General features: G+C 38.5%; 1 protein-coding gene across 13 annotated transcripts in view; it reads right to left on the bottom strand.

Annotated features, from left to right (window-relative positions):
* The window catches only part of LOC117435256 (focal adhesion kinase 1), a 182,364-nt gene that overhangs the window by 121,151 nt on the left and 40,631 nt on the right, over positions 1–20,582 (bottom strand). For 11 of the 13 annotated variants that reach the window (XM_059010362.1, XM_059010352.1, XM_059010343.1 and 8 more), the window contains exon 2: positions 1,981–2,007. The exons of 1 other annotated variant lie outside the window; for it this stretch is intronic. In XM_059010362.1, the coding sequence (XP_058866345.1) occupies positions 1,981–2,007 (27 nt within the window). Of the gene's footprint in view, positions 1–1,980; positions 2,008–13,029; positions 14,162–20,582 lie in introns of those variants that run through there. One more of the 13 variants, XM_059010406.1, reaches the window with a different exon arrangement.

Below are 20,582 nucleotides of genomic sequence, written 5' to 3' on the forward strand. Positions count from 1 at the left end.
TGAATGATAAAATCATTGTTAGAATTTGCACGGTAATTGATGTCAACGTCAGGGTTCGATTTACAACACTAGTTATTTTATATAGTTTTTTTGTTAACGGCTTCAGAGTTGCTACAGTGTCAGTGAATTGAAGAAAGAAAAAAAAATCACTGTGTAAATCTAGTAATCCGAAACTACATGGACAGTGTGAGAAACTGAAGCTTTGATCGAAAATTTGGTCAGAACTGGATTCATTAAATTAGCTCCCCCAGTGCTTTCTTCCACAGTAAATGTAAGAATCTAAAACATGCTGTATTAAAAACCGGAGCAATACATCAATAGCTGAACAAACTTTAGATCGCATCCAAACAAACTGGGTCCCTTTGCTCGCAGATAAGTGAGAACAGCAAGGACAAAGATACACTGTTTCAAACTAAACAAACCCAGAGTGAATGCAGCCTAAAAGGCCTTGATTATGTTAGTGTTAAAACAAAGCTTAAAATAATAGAACTTTGAGGTCAGAACCTTTTAAAGGTATATATATATAAAAAATGATAAACTCTTGTGCCAATTAAGAGCAACACTGACTGAACGAGCACCCCTAGGAGAACACCCCTGTAAGCTCCCCCACGGTCGCTGCCTGTCAATCTCTCTGTGTTGCAGTAATTATTTATCAGAACTAAATAACCTATAACAACAGGTTATGTGAAGCATTTTGAATAAATTAAACATTTCCGTCTGCAAACCAACAAAACTGACTACAACAAAATACAGCTTTGCTGTATATTGACTAGATCAGTATAAAACCAGCTCACCATTAAAAAAAGCTCAGACCCTTTAAATTGGAGATGTGGTCAAGATCAGCCCTCTGTTGGGGCCATTGTACTTTACCCAGTTCCTTTTTTGGGATGTATTTTGTTTCAGGACCAGGTTCCACATACCGAAACACGGGCATAGCGAAATCAACATTAGGGTTACATTTGAGCAGAGATGTTTTTTTCCTGCTTGCATGTCTACAGCAGCATCTGCAACGTTATCAAAACAAATTAAGGTAGTCCTTTCTAGATTCTGCGCTGCCTAAACACGCAACCGCAATTAATGCAATGTTTCTAGAATAACCCTACAAAATTCATAGAACTTCTACAATGTTCTTAAAAAAGAAAATCAATTCCATTCCTCATTACATACATCTATATAAATACGGGATAATTGATTCAATAACTACATTTCTGAACATGCATAGTTAATAACATTATTTAATTTTATTAATAAAATGCACCTAACGCCTTGCCTTGCTATTTACAGTATTTCTGCCAGACAAGCAGTGGGCGGGCTCTTCTTTTCCTGCTCATGTTAACTAGCATCTGGTTTGCTGGTCCCATCCTGATGACCAGTGAATCAGTTTGGAAAATGTCTGTGGGCGGTACAATCATCGATATTTATTCAAACAATTATATTTTGTGCCCAATTAACTGACTGCTACTGTACACTGTATTTACAATCACAAAAATCACTTCCAGAAATCACAAGTCTGAGGTTTCTATATTGGGTGCAACATGTTAAATAATACCCAATAGGAGACAAATCCAGGTGGCAGCAATTACTGTAGCATACTTGATATCTTCCTCAGGCTTATTTTATAGTGATGTATTTAGGGCCCCTGATACCTATAATTCATTGCATCTTTTATCCACAGTTTAGTTGGTTTACATTATAATCAATACCTTCCCAGCTCTATATTTATTTATTTTTTCTTGTTCAAACAGTTCCGGGTCTAAATCAAACACTGAAGCAAAAAAAAAAAAAAAAAAAAAAAAAGCAGCTTGATTGTTTCACTGTGGAAAGAGAAGAAAAAGCTATAGAACAAGATACTACAAAAGACAAACCAGCGACACTGAGAGAGAGAGAAAGAAAGAAAGAAAGAAAGAAAGAAAGAAAGAAAGAGAGAGAGAGAGAGAGAGAGAGAGAGAGAGAGAGAGAGAGAGAGAGAGAGGCACTCACCTGTGTAGTAGGAAATTCTGGAAATATCTGTAAGATAAGAAAAATGGAAAAAATATCAGTTTACCTGGTAAAAAAAATGTAACGATTCAAGCTTTTTGTTTGCACCAGCTGAAGAGTGGCAGAGCCCCCTAGCTGTGAGACGGTTAGCACAGCCAGCAGCTGGCTCTGGACACACAATAACAGGACTGCCTGGAGAACAGGCCTCGGAATGAATCCTTCCGCTGTTATTCCCTGAGCTTGCTCTCCTGGGTGGGAGGATGTGATTTCAGATGTACGATTACTCAGGTGAGCATTTCCTGGAATGCCTTTTAGCAATACAGTGAGGGCACATACAGGGGCTACATGATGATGGTGATGATGATGATGTGTAAAGTAACGTCACATCCCTTTGTGTGCTGTCTGATTCCAAATATGTAGGTCTACTATATCATTTCAGAGAAAAATGGAGTTTAGAACAGTAGCTGTCCATAAAATAAATTACAATATCTTGATCTTAATAGCTAAAGTTTGTAGACGCTGTAACAAAATACTTAAAATACACACACAAGCTGGAATTGTACTGTATATCGCTGTCTTCAGAACATTCAAACTACAATATATGAAAAAATATGATGAAATGAAAAAACTAAATTTTGAACTAATTTAGGGCTACTGATTTTCCATTCCAAAATGTTTTTCCCCTTTTTATCAGTTGATTCCTAATTAAACATGACATTTGAACATAAATATAATGTTGATACTTAAAATAAGTACATTAATAAGTATTACCACAATTCTTTTCAATTAGACTCGTATAGGGTTATATAGGGTTTATATTTGATTGAAAATCCTATTATTTTACAGGTAATCCATGTAAATAGAATAAAACATTCACATGTTTTTATAATTTAAATAAAAATACACGTTGTTTATTTACACGTAATTGAGCCTGCTTGTGATATATACAGTGAACTTGCATTGCAGCAGCACCAACTGCAGCGGACAAAGCTGTATTTAACAGTCACCGTTCCAAGCAGGATATCAGTCACATTTCACTACTACTAAAAATATGAATACTAATAATAATATGAACGTACGCTTGCCAAGTGACCCCAGAAATTGGTTATGCCTCCATGATATGAGCCGCTTGCACAGTTTGCATTCAACAATTTCTTTGTTCGACTGGGCATTTAACAAAAAAATCCCAAACAGCAGAGGGTTTGAGACATTTCTTTCAATACAGCTTACGCTATACAGCGCTTTGCTGTCGAGATGGTGAATGAAGAAATTAAAGGTTTGCTTCTAGATAACATGAGCTGGAGCGGAGAGGGGTGGACGGTGGTAATTCCTATTAAAATTACTAGTGTCGGCATTGCATGCACTGAAGTACTGAGGGCTGAGCGTGCACCAGGGGGGTAGATAATGCAGCGGTGCCTACCCTAACCTAGTCACACACCTGGTCAGAGCGCAGCGTACACCAGGGAGACACAAGGGCCGAATCAGTGGTGGGCGAGCTGAAAACCAGTGTTTTTATTTAGTAAATTATCTGTTTTGCATCACGCCCTATAGAATTAATAATGTTACGTTGACATATTGAAATTAAATATCGCTTTGTAGTTTTCCAAAAATTGAAAAATGTGACATTTCGAAATCAAACATGAAATACTGTACTACTATATTGTAATTTCTGGTAGACTTTTGAGATACCATTTTGTAGTTTCTTAGATTGCATGACATTAAATAAAATATCGAAATATGTTCATATAGGTTTTTTTTTTAAATTATGTCTGCATCCTAATATTCTACTAGGTGATGCAAAACTTTTGGCCATATATGTAAATAATAATAGAGTACATAGCCTACGGTGTGGTACTGACAACTACTACCATTCAATTTTTCTATATTGTAAAAAAAAGTCAGTCGCATAGTGCATACCGCGCCTGTGTGTCCAGGTGCAGACTCGCGGTACCGCACCGTGAAAATGCCAGCAGTGCCATGCCCTGCTGTACCGGTCTGTCTGTCTACGGCTTTACACTCCAACTTTTAAGAATGTGTTTGTTAACATTTATGTATTTAGCTAAATCTGGACCTTTTTTTTGGTTAAATCTAGGAAAAAATACACAATTTACATTACATCTGGGTAAAAAATAAATGTTAAAACATCAGTGCTTTATTGTTTTACACTTGTCGCCCCATACGTGGCAGCCTTCATTTCGGCTCTGTTCACTGCAGCTTCACTCACACTCGCCACATCAAACATCATTTCTCCGGTTCTACAAGCCCTAGAGTGATCGTCAATGACTCATTTGAAAAGGTAAGAACTTGGACTAATTAGCTGTCACTTATGTATTTATTTAAAATGTTCTATCCTTTAATAAAAAAAAAAAATTAGAAAATGGTTTTACAGAACTGCCTCTTTAGGGCCCCCCACTTTGCACACCACTGCGTTAACATATTGAATTATATACAGTTGTAGTTTTCCCATATAGGCCTACTTAATGAAAAACTAAAATAGAAAAATGTGACATTTTGAAATGCAACATGAAATACTGTACTACTATTATGGCTTCCAGTAGGCTTTTGCAATTTCTTTGATTATTTCTCAATCATAACATTCTAGCTGATGCCAAGCTTTTGGCCATAGCTGTACATCTATAGGGTTTGAATTGGTTTTGGTTCTCTCTTAGCAATGAGCTTTTGCAATCTTAGAACAAAGGCAATTCAATAAGTCTAGTGTGCAAGGGTCACCAGCAGCTATTGAATATTGTTTTTTTAAACAATAAGCCCTGCGTCTATCTGTTCCCTTTCATGAACAGACATCTGGGCCCTTCTAAAACAACTTTAGCGCGCATGGGCTTTATAACAGAGACACAGATCAAATCATTAAAGATTTTTTTTTTTTTAAGTAAATACAACTGTGTCAACTGAATCACTCTTACTATATGACTGAACATGTCACTTTGCACAGTATTGATATTACAAAAGCTTCATTTTCAATTCAAACATATTTTATGGAAACCTTCTTGCCTATTTCGGGACTTTAATGAGCAGTAATGAAAAGTAAACACACAAATAAATAAATAAATAAATAAATAAATACTACAGCTAGAAAACACTGTAAATACAGCAGGCTAGTTTCCAACTTTGTCAAATGACATTGGATGACCATATTTTTAATAGACTGGTCTTGCTGCATTACACAGGGCATGCTCCTTTTTCATAGCAGCTCTGACCTGTCATGTCCATATGTCAGAACATAAGAGTTCACTCCAGCCAGTGCTGGAGCAGGCTGGGCTGCTTTCAGCTTCTGTCTGTTAGGCTGGCGAGTGAACAAACACCTGCTCCTCAAGCTGGCTATGCAAGCCACTCCCCAGTAACATTTCCAAAAAACGCAGGAAACCACAGATCGGCTCACAGCAGTGAAGATGACTCAATTCACATACTTTCAGAGGAAAACAGCATTTCACCTTCTTTCAAACAGAATAATGGGCTTCACATAAAATGTTCTCAGTGCACCCAAAACCTTTTAAATGGTATCACTATATGTAGGCCTATGTATGCCTGTTTTCATTAGAACAGTTTGACCACTTGTACTGTACTTCAGCTTCAGATCATGCTCAAATCAACCATTTAAAAACACAGTAATATGCAAAAAGTCTTCCTTTGCAATATGATCAGCTACTACACCATACACTATGTGCACAGCTCCTCTCATTCATTATGATCAGCTACTGTATTACACCATACACTATGTGCACAGCTCCTCTCATTCAATATGATCAGCTACTACACCACACTGTGCACAGCTCCTCATTCAATATGATTAGCTACTGTATTACACCATACACTATGTGCACAGCTCCTCTCATTCATTATGATCAGCTACTACACCATACACTGTGCACAGCTCCTCTCATTCAATATGATCAGCTACTGTATTACACCATACACTATGTGCACAGCTCCTCTCATTCATTATGATCAGCTACTGTATTACACCATACACTATGTGCACAGCTCCTCTCATTCAATATGATCAGCTATTACACCATACACTATGTGCACAGCTCCTCTCATTCATTATGATCAGCTACTGTATTACACCATACACTATGTGCACAGCTCCTCTTTCAATATGATCAGCTATTACACCACACACTATGTGCACAGCTCCTCTCATTCAATATGATCAGCTATTACACCATACACTATATGCAAAGCTCTCATCTCTCCATCTTGTTGCTCCTTTGCTCTGTCCACAATAGTACTCTTAAATGAATGAATTTTACTTTACACAGTGTTGTCGTGGGGTATGTGATCATATGTTCCTGTCAATAAAGGGACGGAAATAAGACTCCCATTGCATAGCAGTCTGATCCATTCCTGGTTTTACTATGAGCTTAATAAGACACACCTGAGCTTGTTACCTATACACTAGGGCTGATCTAGCTTGTAATAAAACTTGGAATGGGGGAAGACTGCTGTGTAAGAGGAGTCTTACTTCTATCCCTGCAATATATAAACCCTTTTTCTTACCTTATTTGAGTTTAGTATTTTTGGCTCCATTCATTTTTTTTTTTGTTATCAGCATAAAAGCCTATTACAAGATGACCTTCTCCATGTAGCCTTGTGCTGTACTAGAGAAAAGGTTTGGCTCCCATGGGAAACACTTCTCCAAAGCGTCACATTGGCAGAGCACACATCCAAGACTCACGAGTCAAAAGGGGGAACAGAGAAATGCACTGGACAATGTGCTATAATGAAGTAAGAAGCTGTAGTGCCTCATGGGAAGGTAATGTATGACATTGTTCAGTTACATCAGTTTTTCTGCAAAGGAGAAGTATCAAGAGATTTAAAACAGATTTCTAACAACTATTCGAAAAAGCTGATCCTTACTGTAAAGCACAAGCACTCACAGATTACAAGAAGCTGTTCAGTGCAGTGCTGTATGTTCCCAACTACTGTAGATCCAAGACAACGTTGTGTTGAGTCCAGTGGGCATGTCAGGGCTTGGATCCCTTACAGAAAATGACACATACTTCTGCTGGCTTAGATTGAGGGATTTAACATATATTCAATAATAAGAACAGCTGAACTGTTTCCAGCACACACCCACTCCCACAGGCCTATGTGGGCCCTTGTTCCAGTTCTATCACTAAAACAGAGGACATGGTTCAAGAAGTAATGTGCAAGCTCCACCCCCTGGCAGGCTACTGGGAATTTGACAAAGCGTCATTTCACTGTTGCAAATGCAAAATAACACTCCACTTCAAAGAGTCCACCTACACTATCCCCACTCTCACTGACTTCAGAACATTCTGGGCACAGTATGTACATACACCAATAGAACCCCAACAGAACCCAAATAGAATCCCAATTTAAAACACCAATAGAAGCCTGCAACAGACTACAATAACATGACTGTGCCAAGTTCAAAGTACAGCATGTGATGCACCACAGTTCTCATCTGTAAGTGTAAACAAAGACACGGTTACAGAGGTTGTAAACTTTTAATCTATTACCCCACAAGAAACACACAAATGACATGAGTCTTATGGGACAGGATCGCAGAGATACTGTACAGTAATGATTTTAAAATATTATATCAATACAGTTTTTCACCCCGTCAGACAGATATTCATGCATGTGTTTTCCTTTTTTTAAAATATTTTAAGCTAAACCTTTGTTAACTTGACAGATATTTCCCTGAGCCTTCACATGTAGTTCTGGAGGAGTATTCCCTAAATTAATCAGTTAGACATGCACTAAGACCCAGAGGATATCCTCTTAATTTCCAAAAGGAGCACCTCAACACCAGCTGGCTCCACTCCCATCCCATCTCAACTTTCAATGCTCCACAAGGCCATCAGCTTCTCATCTTATAACAAAGAGCCTGGGACAGAGAATGGGGTCTGCGCGTGCTGCACAATGCGGACAGGGGGGCAGTCAGCAGGAATCCCCTAGGATCCAAGCACCTGCTAAGTAAACACACACTTCATCTTTAAAAAAAAAAAAAAAATGCATAGTATACTATAAGAGAAGACTTATTGCATCCTCTGAGATGCTGCCTTATTCTCACCCCTACAAGAAACCAGAAAAAAGTGTAAAGGATTGGAAAGTTATTTCTAATAAAAAAGGTACTGAACGTTCAAAGCACCTTCCAGGAACACATTCAACTGAATTGAATCTATTCAGTCTTGAACAAAGAAGACTATGCGGTGATCTGATTCAAGCATTCAAAATCCTAAAAGGTATTGACAATGGGGCAGTTTACAAGCAAAAACTGAAAAGCGTGACAACAGATCTCACGCTTTTATGGTCATGACAGTTCTGCTTCCACGTTTACATGAGAGTTTATTTTAGAGCGAGAATTTAGTCGTCCAAATGCAAACGACCTAATTAATAATAGAATAATGGGAGGGTTTATTTAAATATCACCAAACGCACTGAAAAGAGATGCTGCGCGATAAAGGATATCGTTCAAATAATGCATAGGGGTTTACATGAGGCTTTATGTGCTAGGCAGAGATGAAGAGAAGGTTACCCCCATCTGTCTAGAATGCAAAAGGCTTGCAGTTAAAACGGTTCATGTTGCCAAGAAGAAGAAAATAATAATAGTTATTACTATTATTGTTTAGAATTAGTTGTTCTAGAAATGGTAGAAGTATCATGTGTACAAAAACCGACAGCACTCACCAATTCCCATTACTGCTTTTCTTATGCTTTTTAGGCTACTGATGTCCTTTCACACACCCATATATATTAGTATTAGCCAACTGCGTAACTGTTAATGTGCTAAACAAAAGGATTATGCGTTCAATAAATCACAAATATGCGTTAATGTGGAACAAATATATTAAAAACAACTCATGATGTGTTGGTTTCAAACACAGGTACTTTGTTGAAATATTAAAATTAATTATGCAGAAAATGTGGAAACTTACACAAACGCTGTTAATATAATAAATACATAATTTGTGTGTATTTGCTAATTAGTTATAAGGGTATATAAAATCATAGGCCTACTTACAACGTAGTTGCGTCAAAAATGGATGGAGAAGACGCAGACAAACACTGGCTAGATTAAGTCTTGAATGGGAAGAACTACTTCAGTCCTATGCAATGGGTTTGCAGGAAAGGAATCGTGCATCTATTGCTTTCTTATCTAGAGCTTTCTTTCCAGCAGACACCCTCATCCACTTTGTTCCTATGTACAGACCTCTATTTGTGTATTGGCAGGAAAGACGAATGCGGGCGCTTCATCGTCCCTCTGTTTGGTGGGAGGAGGTTGTGCTTCACGAGTCTTTCTCTGACAAACAATGGATTGAAACATTTCGGGTCATCCGAGCTACGTTTGATCAACTGGTGGAACTTGTACGGGTGGACATGGAGCCGTCACCAATACATGTCCGTACATCTGTGCGCTGCAGAAGCGAGTGGGTATTGCTCTGTACAAACTTCTCGGACCGCTGATTCGGCAGGCCTGCGCACAGCAGAACGGGTGCCCTTCTCAACGGGAGCTGGGGTAGGCACCTGCAGTTCTCTTGTTATTGTGTGCAGAAATTCGGCGTGCAACACAACCACTTCTTGGTGCTGTTGATCAGCGTGGTCCAGCCTTTCCAAAAGGTGGCTGTATTGCTGATCCTGCCTGGCAGTGGTGCGTGCAATCAGACAGTACATCCTTCTGTACTCCAGGCGCATCAGACGATGCTCCTGGATCAGCAGCTACAGCGTTCAAACCAACTTTAATTTAAAGAAGAGCAGTTGTGAATTGCTTCACAGCTTTTGTTTTACATGTGAATCCTAAGAATAATATGTGAAAAACAAAACAGATCGCATATGCGCACACTCAGCCTGACATGCGTAAAATGGCTTGATATCCCAAACCATTTGTTTTTTCACAAATTATTATTAGGATTCCCATGTAAAACAGAAGCTGTGAAACAATTCACAACTGGTCTTCTTTACATTAAAAGTTGTTTTGAAAATGCTAGCTGCTGTGGTTGGGGATATCAAGCACTTTTAATTGACGCTGGGATGGTGGTGTTATCGTATTCACAAATTATTCTTAGGCTTCACAGGTAAAACACAGACTGTGAAACAATTCACATTTGGCATCCTTTATATTAAAGTTGGTTTGAGCGCTGTAGCTGCTGTGATTGGGGAGATAAAGCCATTTTACGCGTGTCAGGTAGGCTGTGTGCGTATATGCAGTATGTTATTGTTTTTCACAATTTATTTGTTTGATTCACATGTAAAGGAGAGACTGTGAAACAATTCATAATTGGTCAATCAGGTGTTGCGTGCTGTCAGAAGGGGTGGAAGCTTGAAACATCCGCGGGAAAAAAGCTACATTATTCGTAGTATTATTATTATGATAATAATGCTGGTCATAACGATCTAGTAGTTTCATAATATGCTGAAATGAATAAATAATGGTATAAATCAACATCTCTATATGCAATTTATATATAATTTAGCCGCGACCCTCATCAGGAGATGCGGATTGATAATAATAGATGGATGGATATTTAACTGATTTGTATTAGTAAGACTGGGATAAGGAAAATCTTACGCTACAGAGGAGGACAGAAAGACTGTATCCCAGAGAAGAGCGTTCTTTTACATAGGGGAAGCGGAGGAGGTATCGTGTTATTTCATGAAAGTCTATCGTTAAGTATTTTGCACGACTGTGGAGTTTGTTGCTATGGGACTAATTAGGCCAATGAGCGCGCACTTTACCATGCTTTACCAAAGTGTAATGTCACTTTTTTTGCCGTGCACTTTTGGAACGAGCACAATCATGCGTCATTTGCGCGTGACACGTCATGAATGCACTATAGTAGCGCGATTAAAACTTGCATGTAAACACCGCCAATCTCGACCCAGGGGACTTTTTCGACCTGAAAAAAGAAACAAGGACCAGGGGTCACAAATGGAGATTAGATAAAGGGGCATTCAGAACAGAAAATAGGAGGCACTTTTTTACACAGAGAATTATGAGGGTCTGGAACCAACTCCCCAGTAATGTTGTTGAAGCTGACACCCTAGGATCCTTCAAGAAGCTGCTTGATGAGATTCTGGGATCAATAAGCTACTAACAACCAAACAAGCAAGATGGGCCGAATAGCCTCCTCTCATTTGTAAACTTTCTTATGTTCTTATGATGAAAAAAAAATAATTTTATAGTGCTGGGACGAACATGGAATTTTCATGTTCGGATATTCGCTTATAATTTAAATATTCATTTGACTATTCGTTCATTTTCAAAAAGTAATAAGCGCCATTATATTGCTGTGAACGCAGGCAGAGATGACATAGAGTAGCAGCAGGGGCAGGGGGCGTGGCCGTGGCCCCTGTATGTGTGCCTTTATTTTACAGCAAGACCGTACAAATACAAAAATATCCCAGGAGTAAAGAATATGTTGTGTAGGACTTACTTTACCCCAGTGAATTAACTACAAAACAAACGATGCCAAATCGCAGTTAAATGTTGTTTTGTTTATTCCCAAAATACAGTACATAAACAGTGGCCATCGACACGTTTTCATAAGGTAATAACATGAGGTTTACTTGTGCCTTTTTGTAGCTGAACACGCAAACAAAAACTGAAATTTAACTTTAAACACTTCAGATAAAACAAACATGGAAATGGTGTTATAAAATAAAGGGGAAAAAAACTCACGGTTTGGTTCTCGTTTATTACAATCCACATAAAGTCTCAACAAAAAATATATAATATATACAATCTATATAAAAATCCTTATACAACATTTTCATCAAGTTGGGCATTGTTTAAGCGAGGCACTTCAGAATGACGTGCTTGCCTTTTTTATATCCCATGAGATTCTGACTCGCTCTAAAGCAGCACAACGCAGACGGCCTTCCACAGCGATCACTATGAGTGCGAACGCATAATCTGGTTTGTTTATTTTTTGCTGTCTAAAATTTTAAATAGAGCTGCTGTGTTGATCCTGTTTTTTTCTTTTTTTATATTTTTTATGCATTAATCTCATATCACACAGAGCTCTTTTTCAATTGCCATTTTTCAAACTGTTGCGCAACTTCTGGTGAGGTGTAAATAAGTGCAAGGTATTTGTCATTTCTAGCAAATACATGTCAAATATTAGTTTGAATATTCAGATATTTGTCCCAGCATTATCAGTTTATATTTAAATTCCAGCACTACCGTCATATGTATTGTATTGTTTTTTTTTCTTTAGTTTGCCAGGCTATTTTTTTTTTATAAAACTGCATCTCAGAAATTTCACAAAAAAAATACAAAACAAAAAAAACACCACATCAGTGCAAGCTGCCCCAAAACTGTTCTCCCGTTTCCCTCTACCCAGGAGTTTTGTATTTTGTATAACTAAAATGTATTTTAATAAAACTAAAAGATGTGTGAAATTAGAACCATCAAATCCGTACATTTTTTTTTTTATTTTCACACCAATGCCTCATTTAATTTGTGTAAAACCATAGGACTGATTTTTATTATATGCACTTACAAGTCAACTCACAAATTACCTATCTGTAAAAGCACATAGTGTACAGCAATTCCCTTTTGGCAACTGCTACAGTAACTTCTACTTCAGTTACACTACAACTACAATCCAAGACAGTAAGATAAACAATACTGTTATCCTCAGACCTTGGAAGCTTAATATGGTGTATGGCTGCTTTCAAAATTACTAACAAGCTATGCAGACAACTTCCCTTTTTTTCCTTTCCAGTAAAAAATGCCTAACCGTACACTGCACAATTACTGTATTATTCATACTGACTATTTGCATTCAGTGACGACACTGTTTTCTTCAGTCTCAAATTCTTAACACTTTCATTTTCAAAAGGGGCCAACTGCAATTACTGTGCAATTCAAAGACAGCTGGTATTGTAGTTGACTCCCATACAGTACATTAGAGCAAAGGAGAAGCGAGGTTTCAAAAAGCAGGTGAAGCTGGGGGCACTCAGATGCACACAATAATTCAAAGCCTGTTTCTAAAACGCCTATCCTTACATATTCTGATCTTTGTACTATACTAAACACAGTGACAAAACATGCAAACTTACCATGGTACAGCCCTTCCATTAAAAGTGTAATTGCTCCAACAAAATAAGAAAAAAAAGCTATTGTATATGTAATCCTTAAGGCTCCCTTCTTCACAGATAAGCTCTAGAGTGAATCCTGAAAATGTAAAAGCAATTTCATTTTTTCAACCTTAAATCTCAGGCAAAATACAAACCACATACAGTACAATAGCAGAATATGAATTTAGCTTCCTCAGTTGCAGGTCTAGGTACAGGTACTGTATGAGGATGGACTACCAGAGATACTGAAAGAGAGGAGGCAGAAGAAAGGATTGAGGGCTCTCTTTGTCTCTCCCTCAGAGAGAGAGAGACACACACACACACACAAAAGGCATTCATCAATAGGGTCCATTAGCTTCCGCTGACGAGACAACCCTTTTCTGCCAGATGGGTGAAATCTATTTCCTTATCTAAAACCACCACAGTAAATCCAGTACTGGACACAGCTCATCAGTACAGTTCTTTCAATAAAGAAAAAAAGTAATCTTGCAGAATACTTAAGAACATCAAATACAGTAGGCCTGCTGTAGATTAGCATGGCAAAAAAAGAATGAAGCATGTTTACAATTTACTGTGACTGTACCACAAAACACATCTTCTTCCATCCAGGCACCACACAAAATCAACATAAAACGTGCACAGTATACCCCACTACTATAAGAAAGCAGTACCTAACAGACAGGAATATTTCAAATCCCTAATCTACTTGCAGAAAATGCATGTATTGACTTTTTAGATAAAACAGTCAAAAGATGAGGAAAGTTAGTGCATTTATCCACTGGAAACACAACGTAATGCAGCACACATTTAATCACAGTCTTGATGGTCAATCAGTGGGCTACAGTACACTGATTTTAATACTGCGTGGAATAACCCAAGCAGCGCAGTGTGATTGTAAATAATACTGTACGCTTAAAAAGGCCCTTGTCCCTTGAGGGAAAAAATAAAATAAACTCCCCAACACAATCATTTAGGTGTTGTGGGCTGGAATGCAGTCTTTGCAGCAGTGAAAAGGTTAATATAGCACAGGTGATACCCCCACGGCAAGAGGACAACATACTTTGAAGGGAAAAGTTGTATGCTTTCATTTGTAACTGTTTCAGAAATTAAACACCAGCGCTCGCTCTCAGCTTTTTAGATACTGAGAAACTTTTCTTTTTTTTTTTTTTTTTTTTTTTTAACAATTATGTTTGTTAATTTTCTCCCAATTTTGGAATGTTCAATTATTACTCAAACTGGCTCATTGCTGCAACCCCCGAACTAACTCGGGAGAGACGAAGACGAGCACTCACGTCCTCCAAAAACAATGCCATCAGCCGTCCACTTTTGTTCACTGTGCAAGCCCGCTGTGCAGCCACATCCAGAACTTAGAGCATTGGAGGACCACAAAGTTCTGAACTGTGTACGGTTTTTCCCCACTTTATTAACGTATTAATAATTACACCTGGCATTTCAACAAAAATATAATGTTGCTAGTTAAAATAAGTAAATTAATAAATATTACCACAATTATTTTTATTTAATTTTTTAGAAGACTGTTGCTGTAGCTTTCTTTTTCTCTCTGAGTTTAGTTTATGACTGTCTGGCATTATGATACTACAGCACAACTTTAAGAATAGTACCCCATCAACCTCATATTAGATAATCAGATTTTTTTTCGCTCTGTCTTTTACTGAAACATTGCATTTTTTTTCTTCTTTGGTGCAGACGCCATGTTGAGTTTCAGCAGAGACATGCGAGTGAAGTCACATGATGAAAACTGAACTTGCAAAAAAAAAAAATAATGCACATGGTAGGTCTTCAAATTACCACTGTACACACTTAAATGTGTATTTGACTAATATTCTGATTACATTTTTACCCGTTTCAAAACGCTTGAGATGATGATAAAGTGCACTCCGTTTATAAGAATCACCAATATAAGAATCAACCACATAGTGATCAAAACCACTGGGACCAAATCATTCCTAGACTAACCATGCTAAAATACTCCCGCTTATAAGAATCAAGCAATCCACTTTTAGGACTCATTTCAGAGCAAACTGACCAATGTAATATATGGCTGTACACGTCATTGCACTTTGAATGTTCTCTTGCTGTTATAATATTGGAAAAACATTTTGGAATTGGTTTTAGCCCCCTTAGCAATATTGATTTCTATCTCTCTCTTGGCCTTTCTAACTTCCTTTTTGACTTGTGTTTGCAGTTCCAAGTACTCTTTCTGTGTGCTTTATTTTTGGTCCCTTTTAAACGCTCTGTAAAGTGCCTTTTTTCGCTGAATATTTTTTTTAATTGATCTATTAAAAAAAAATATTCAGATATTCAGATCTCTTACTCGCTCTTTGGTATGGATTTCTTTCTCTTCTGCTTCTGCAATGCACGCACGCTTCCGGTTCCTTACTCCTCTATACCCCGGTCACAAAGCTATCGGCTAAGCCCTTTTTATCGAGGTGTTATTAACTTGAACAAGCAGTTAACCAATTGACCATTACCCTTAACCCTTTGCGGTCCATTGTCGGACTGGGTCCGACATTGCAATTATTCCTCACAGGTCCTTTGTCGGACTGGGTCCGACATCATTATAGCAACGCAATAAACGGGGGTTTAGTCGTTTTTTCTCCGGAAAAAGCCGAGAAAACCATTCAATTGCCGAGTGGTAGCGACAGGAGCCGAGACAAGTCGGAATAAAAAAAAGAAAAAAAAGGCGTATTTCATGAATAGTCATACATGGTATCAGGTATCAGATAATGGGCGTTCATAGTAAACAAGCTGGCTAAGTGCGTCAGCACACTGAGACTATCATGGACATTTGCAGAGCTTTTTTCAGATGTTATAGTAATAAAATAATGACTTGGATCGCATTATTGAGGAGTTTGGTGATAAAACGAGTGATCTGGAGATGATCGATCGGTATGTACGACTATTATTATTATTATTATTTATTTCTTACATAGCTGAACGCTATAGCAAACAAAAGGGTGGGGCGGGGCTGGAGATGCCTAGTGTGTGCTTTGTTGATATGCAGGGCCATTTAAACCCGTTTGACTGTGAAAAAAAATACTTTTAAACAGCGCGTACACAATTAACTGCGCGTGTGAAAATTAATTAGACCTGGCGTGCCTGACGCGCGATTAATAAATGGACCGCAAAGGGTTAATTCGTTAAGGAAATAACTACAGAGGCGTGCATACATGCGGGAACTCATGACATCTAGTGGTCAACCCATTACACTGTAGGGAACAAAGCTCTTATTCTCAAACTAACATACTGATTCTGCAGCACTTCACCACAATCATATCGGCCCGCTTTTAAGAATCAACCACTTACAAGAATCAAATCATCCGAGACTCTCCATAGAGGCAGAATCGCCAGACACCTGCTTCGCCCACCCTGTACCAGTACTCGCTGGCACCCGAGCGAGCGCTGCACGAATGTGACGTGCATTTTTACAAAGGGAAATCAGATAATCAGCTGCAGACAGATGCAAATATGCTTATGTTAATGCTTTGCAAGAATGCTCTCAAAATGAGACGTTGGAGTCTCGATTCAGGTTGATATTTATGACAACTTGCAAAAGTTAGTAAACTGAGTACGAAAGTTGTTGCCAGTTATTGCAAAGAATGTGCGCATTTTAGCCTTGGAGGGAACGCTGTTAAACACTGTACAGTCTTTAGCCTACGGTATAAGGAGCCGATGGATTCTAAAGTCGTCATGAAAAAAGAAGCTTTGCAAGAGTGGTACTGTGTACTGTAGAACTTTTGCCTAAAGCTTACAGTATATACAGTAGTACTACAGGAGTTCACACACACACACTAAATGAGCATTTTTTTTTTGTAAAGTTCCGTCCCTAGAATCCCCCAGAATACAGCCCCCTTCCTCCAACATCAACCCCCTGAAGTGAACACATGCAGTTCCACCAGGACACCCACAATACTGCACTGCTGCAGGATAATCAATCAATGGCTTCTGACAGGGCATGATAAATGACGCAGGCTCTTCAAATGTTATTGCCTAGTGAGAAGTTTGGCAGTAATCCATAAATTATTGGAAATGGTCGCTTGAAAAATGTGACAAGCACAATCAGGATTTCTGTCACGAGTATGCAGGCCATTTCCAATAATTTAAAACTGTAAAGTACAACAGAACTCTGTGAAGGGGGGGATCAAGGACATGTACTGTGCAGTTAGCATAAAAAAAAGATATGCAGCAATTTATAAATATTTGTATATATTATGAGAATGTCTTACTCGAGGGCTGGGTGTTGCAGTAATGTTATCAGTCAGATTACTAAATGAAAAACCAGATTCAAAATACTGAAATCTAAATAAATAAACTACAGTACATTTTCTTCAAGTGATTAAACATTCTTTAAGTTATGTAATGTATTTGTATAATGGCTTTGCTTTTCTAAAAACATAATATTTCGACTATCAGAACAAGTTGCTTTATTTGTTTAGTAAAGAAGACAAATGGGAGAGGAGATCTGAGGAAGCTAAGAAGCGCGTTTGGAGAGCCTGCGCGCCAAACCTTCAAAATAAATCTGGGTCAGACTCTAATACTTGGTACCAATAGGCACTGTAACATTTGTTCAAGTTTACCTTTGTTATGAAAAGTTATTTAAAAAATATTTGGTACAACACACAAACATAAATGCAGTATATTTAAAAATCTTGACAAACAGTGTGTGTCATAAAACCCCCTGGTATTTGTGACATGTACCTTCAATTAAGATGTATTGCTGCACTCTCATAAGTAAGTTATTTGTATCCAAAACAACAACATTTTAATTACATACTCGCTGTTCGCGTGAATGTCAGAATATGATACGTTTGTATGGCAGTTTGTTAAAGATGTCCATACTTATCATTAATACTGCAATCCAGTATTTTACAACAATCACAAAAGTTGTTTTTTTTTTTTTGTTATTAAATTGCATGTTTGTAATATTGGCTTGATGCGGGAATCTGTAACTCTGCATATTCCTCAGCCAGTATTGTATTGGTCTTGGATTGCAGGGGACTTAAATGATCCTAAAGTCAGTTTTTTCTTCTTGTTGATCTTACCTTGCTGTGAGCAGTGCTGAAATAAAGCTCCTTCATTGCACTAATGGAGCACTTTGTCAGAGACTACAAGCAGACCACTACTATTCAAGCACATGCTTAAACCATGCAAAGATGTGGCAGAATGCACCATTTTAATCCCTTTTTTCAAAATTTCAAAAAGGGAGGACACCCCCTCCCACACAATTCCCCCCTGGCCGCAATGCGCGTCGATGGCAGTGGTACCGCCTACTACCACTGACGTGCGATGGATGACATGTCTGGATAGGCATTACTGTCAGGTCACATTATTGGAAACACATTACATTATATTAAATGCATAAAATATAAACCAGTATTGAATGCGAGCGCCACCTTGTTGAGACTGTGGCATGCATTATTTCACTACCTCGTCCTGGTGCGTTTTGTGGATTTATTAAAAAAATGCAGCCAACCCCTCTACATTTAGAAAAATATCTTGCATTTTGTAAGGAGATCTGCCGACTGGGAAAGCACAAGGTTTAATTTATGGGCAAAGCAATGAGTGAATGCTGCTTCCGGCACTTTGATTTTTGCCAGCAATCCATTCAGTTCGTACGCCGTTGTAAGTCTGTGCTCCCAGCTTTTTAACACAGTTGTAATTTTCTAATTTCTTTAACACATATTCCGATATCTCCGCTGCTATTCTGTCACCGCTCACATCATCAAAGCCTAGGAAAGCCTCTTTGACTTGATCGTTTAACACACATACACACCTCAAAATGACAGATGCCTGAGCTAAGTTTGAAATGTCCGTTAACTCGTCAACTTCTACAGCAACAAAAGGAAAATTTCTTCAAAGTCTCGATATACATTCCTACTTCCCTTGACATTAATTCATTGCAATGTTTAAAAATATAAAGCATTTTTTTTGTAATTTAATGAATAGTATCCAAAAGCGCAGTGATGTTGAGCTCATGAAAGTACAATGGCTAGACAAACATGATTGACAGGTACACTACAGAGATAAAGCAGTTCCGCAACGTGCTTATTTCCTGTCTTTGATCAACAGGATTGGCTGCGTCACCTTGGATTTCTGCCAAAAATGACATCTCGCACAGATTGAACGAACAGAAGCACAAGCAGTCATGGACTCAGCTTTTTTTGTCCCATAGAGTGCATAGAAGAGTAAACATGCATGCGTAAACTGATCCTATCTTAATACATGGTAAAGAGAAGCAGCTTGAGAGGCATCTTTTGTGGACATCGCGTTCCTCCGACACAGAGCTTGAGCGTGTAAATGGAAAAGCATTATCCATCTCTTTCATAGACAGATGCACAAAAAACAAAAATATTTAAAAGGTTAGCAGTGCCTACCTACTACCTTGTAAGTGCCACATACTTCGAAACTAAATGAAAACCCTGTGTACTTGCTACCTGTAGATGCTTTAGTCCTGAAAACCTGAACCGATTGCAATGTTGCTGCAACTGACATTTACACAAAATGCAGGGCTGTACATCACGGTGGAACCTGAATCCAACTCCCTTAGATCACATTTCAATATGGACCATGACCGCCAACCCACCAAAAATATAAACTCATGTTATTCACTTTATTAATATTACCTTATCGTATATTTTGTATTTGTATGGCCTGCTGGGCTATATTCTACAGGATACATGGGATTTTAGTTTTTTTTTTTTTCCTACACAGACTGATGCATTATGCTTTTGTCCAGCAGAACAAGCACCTCCTCTAGCTCTGCAACATTGCTGGTACTGCACACATTTTTCAGTGATTCCTTTGCCACAACTAACCCATTCATGTCCAACTATGTCTTTTGAAATAAAGATCCAGAAAGTTAGCCTGGATCAAGACTGACTCTTCTGGAGAAGCTACAGCAAGACAAGTCGTAGACGTAAGATTCATTTGTACTGCAAGGCATGTTCATCTGGCCATTTAGTCCATTATGAACATCTTTGCAACATAAGGGGTTTTGTTTTGTTTGTATTTTGTTTTAAATACAGGAGCTTCAACTAGATTTAAAAAGATATGGGCTCCCGAGTGGCGCATCCGGTAAAGGCGCTCCGCGTGGAGTGCAGGATTCCACAGCTGATTGTGGATAGGTCGGCCAGTGTGTCCTCGGCTCACCGCGCACCAGCGACCCCTGTAGTCTGGCCGGGTGCCTGCGGGCTTGCCTGTAAGCTGCCCGAGAGCTGCGTTGTCCTCCGACACTGTAGCTCTTGGGTGGCTGCATGGTGAGTCCGCAGTGTGAAAAAAAGCGGTCGGCTGACGGCACACGTTTCGGAGGACAGCGTGTGTTTGTCTTCGCCCTCCCGAGTCATCGCAGGGGTGGTAGCGGTGAGCTGAGCCTAAAAATAATTGGCCATTCCAAATTGGGGAGAAAATAATAAAAATAATTGGCAACGACTACATTTTTTTAAAAAAAAGGTACACAATATAAAACTTAATATCTAAAACGAAAGACGAAATGATACAAGTCAGCCTTCCTCAGG

The sequence above is a fragment of the Acipenser ruthenus genome, chromosome 3 (genome assembly GCF_902713425.1).
Source record: "Acipenser ruthenus chromosome 3, fAciRut3.2 maternal haplotype, whole genome shotgun sequence".
Classification (NCBI taxonomy): Eukaryota; Metazoa; Chordata; class Actinopteri; order Acipenseriformes; family Acipenseridae; genus Acipenser; species Acipenser ruthenus.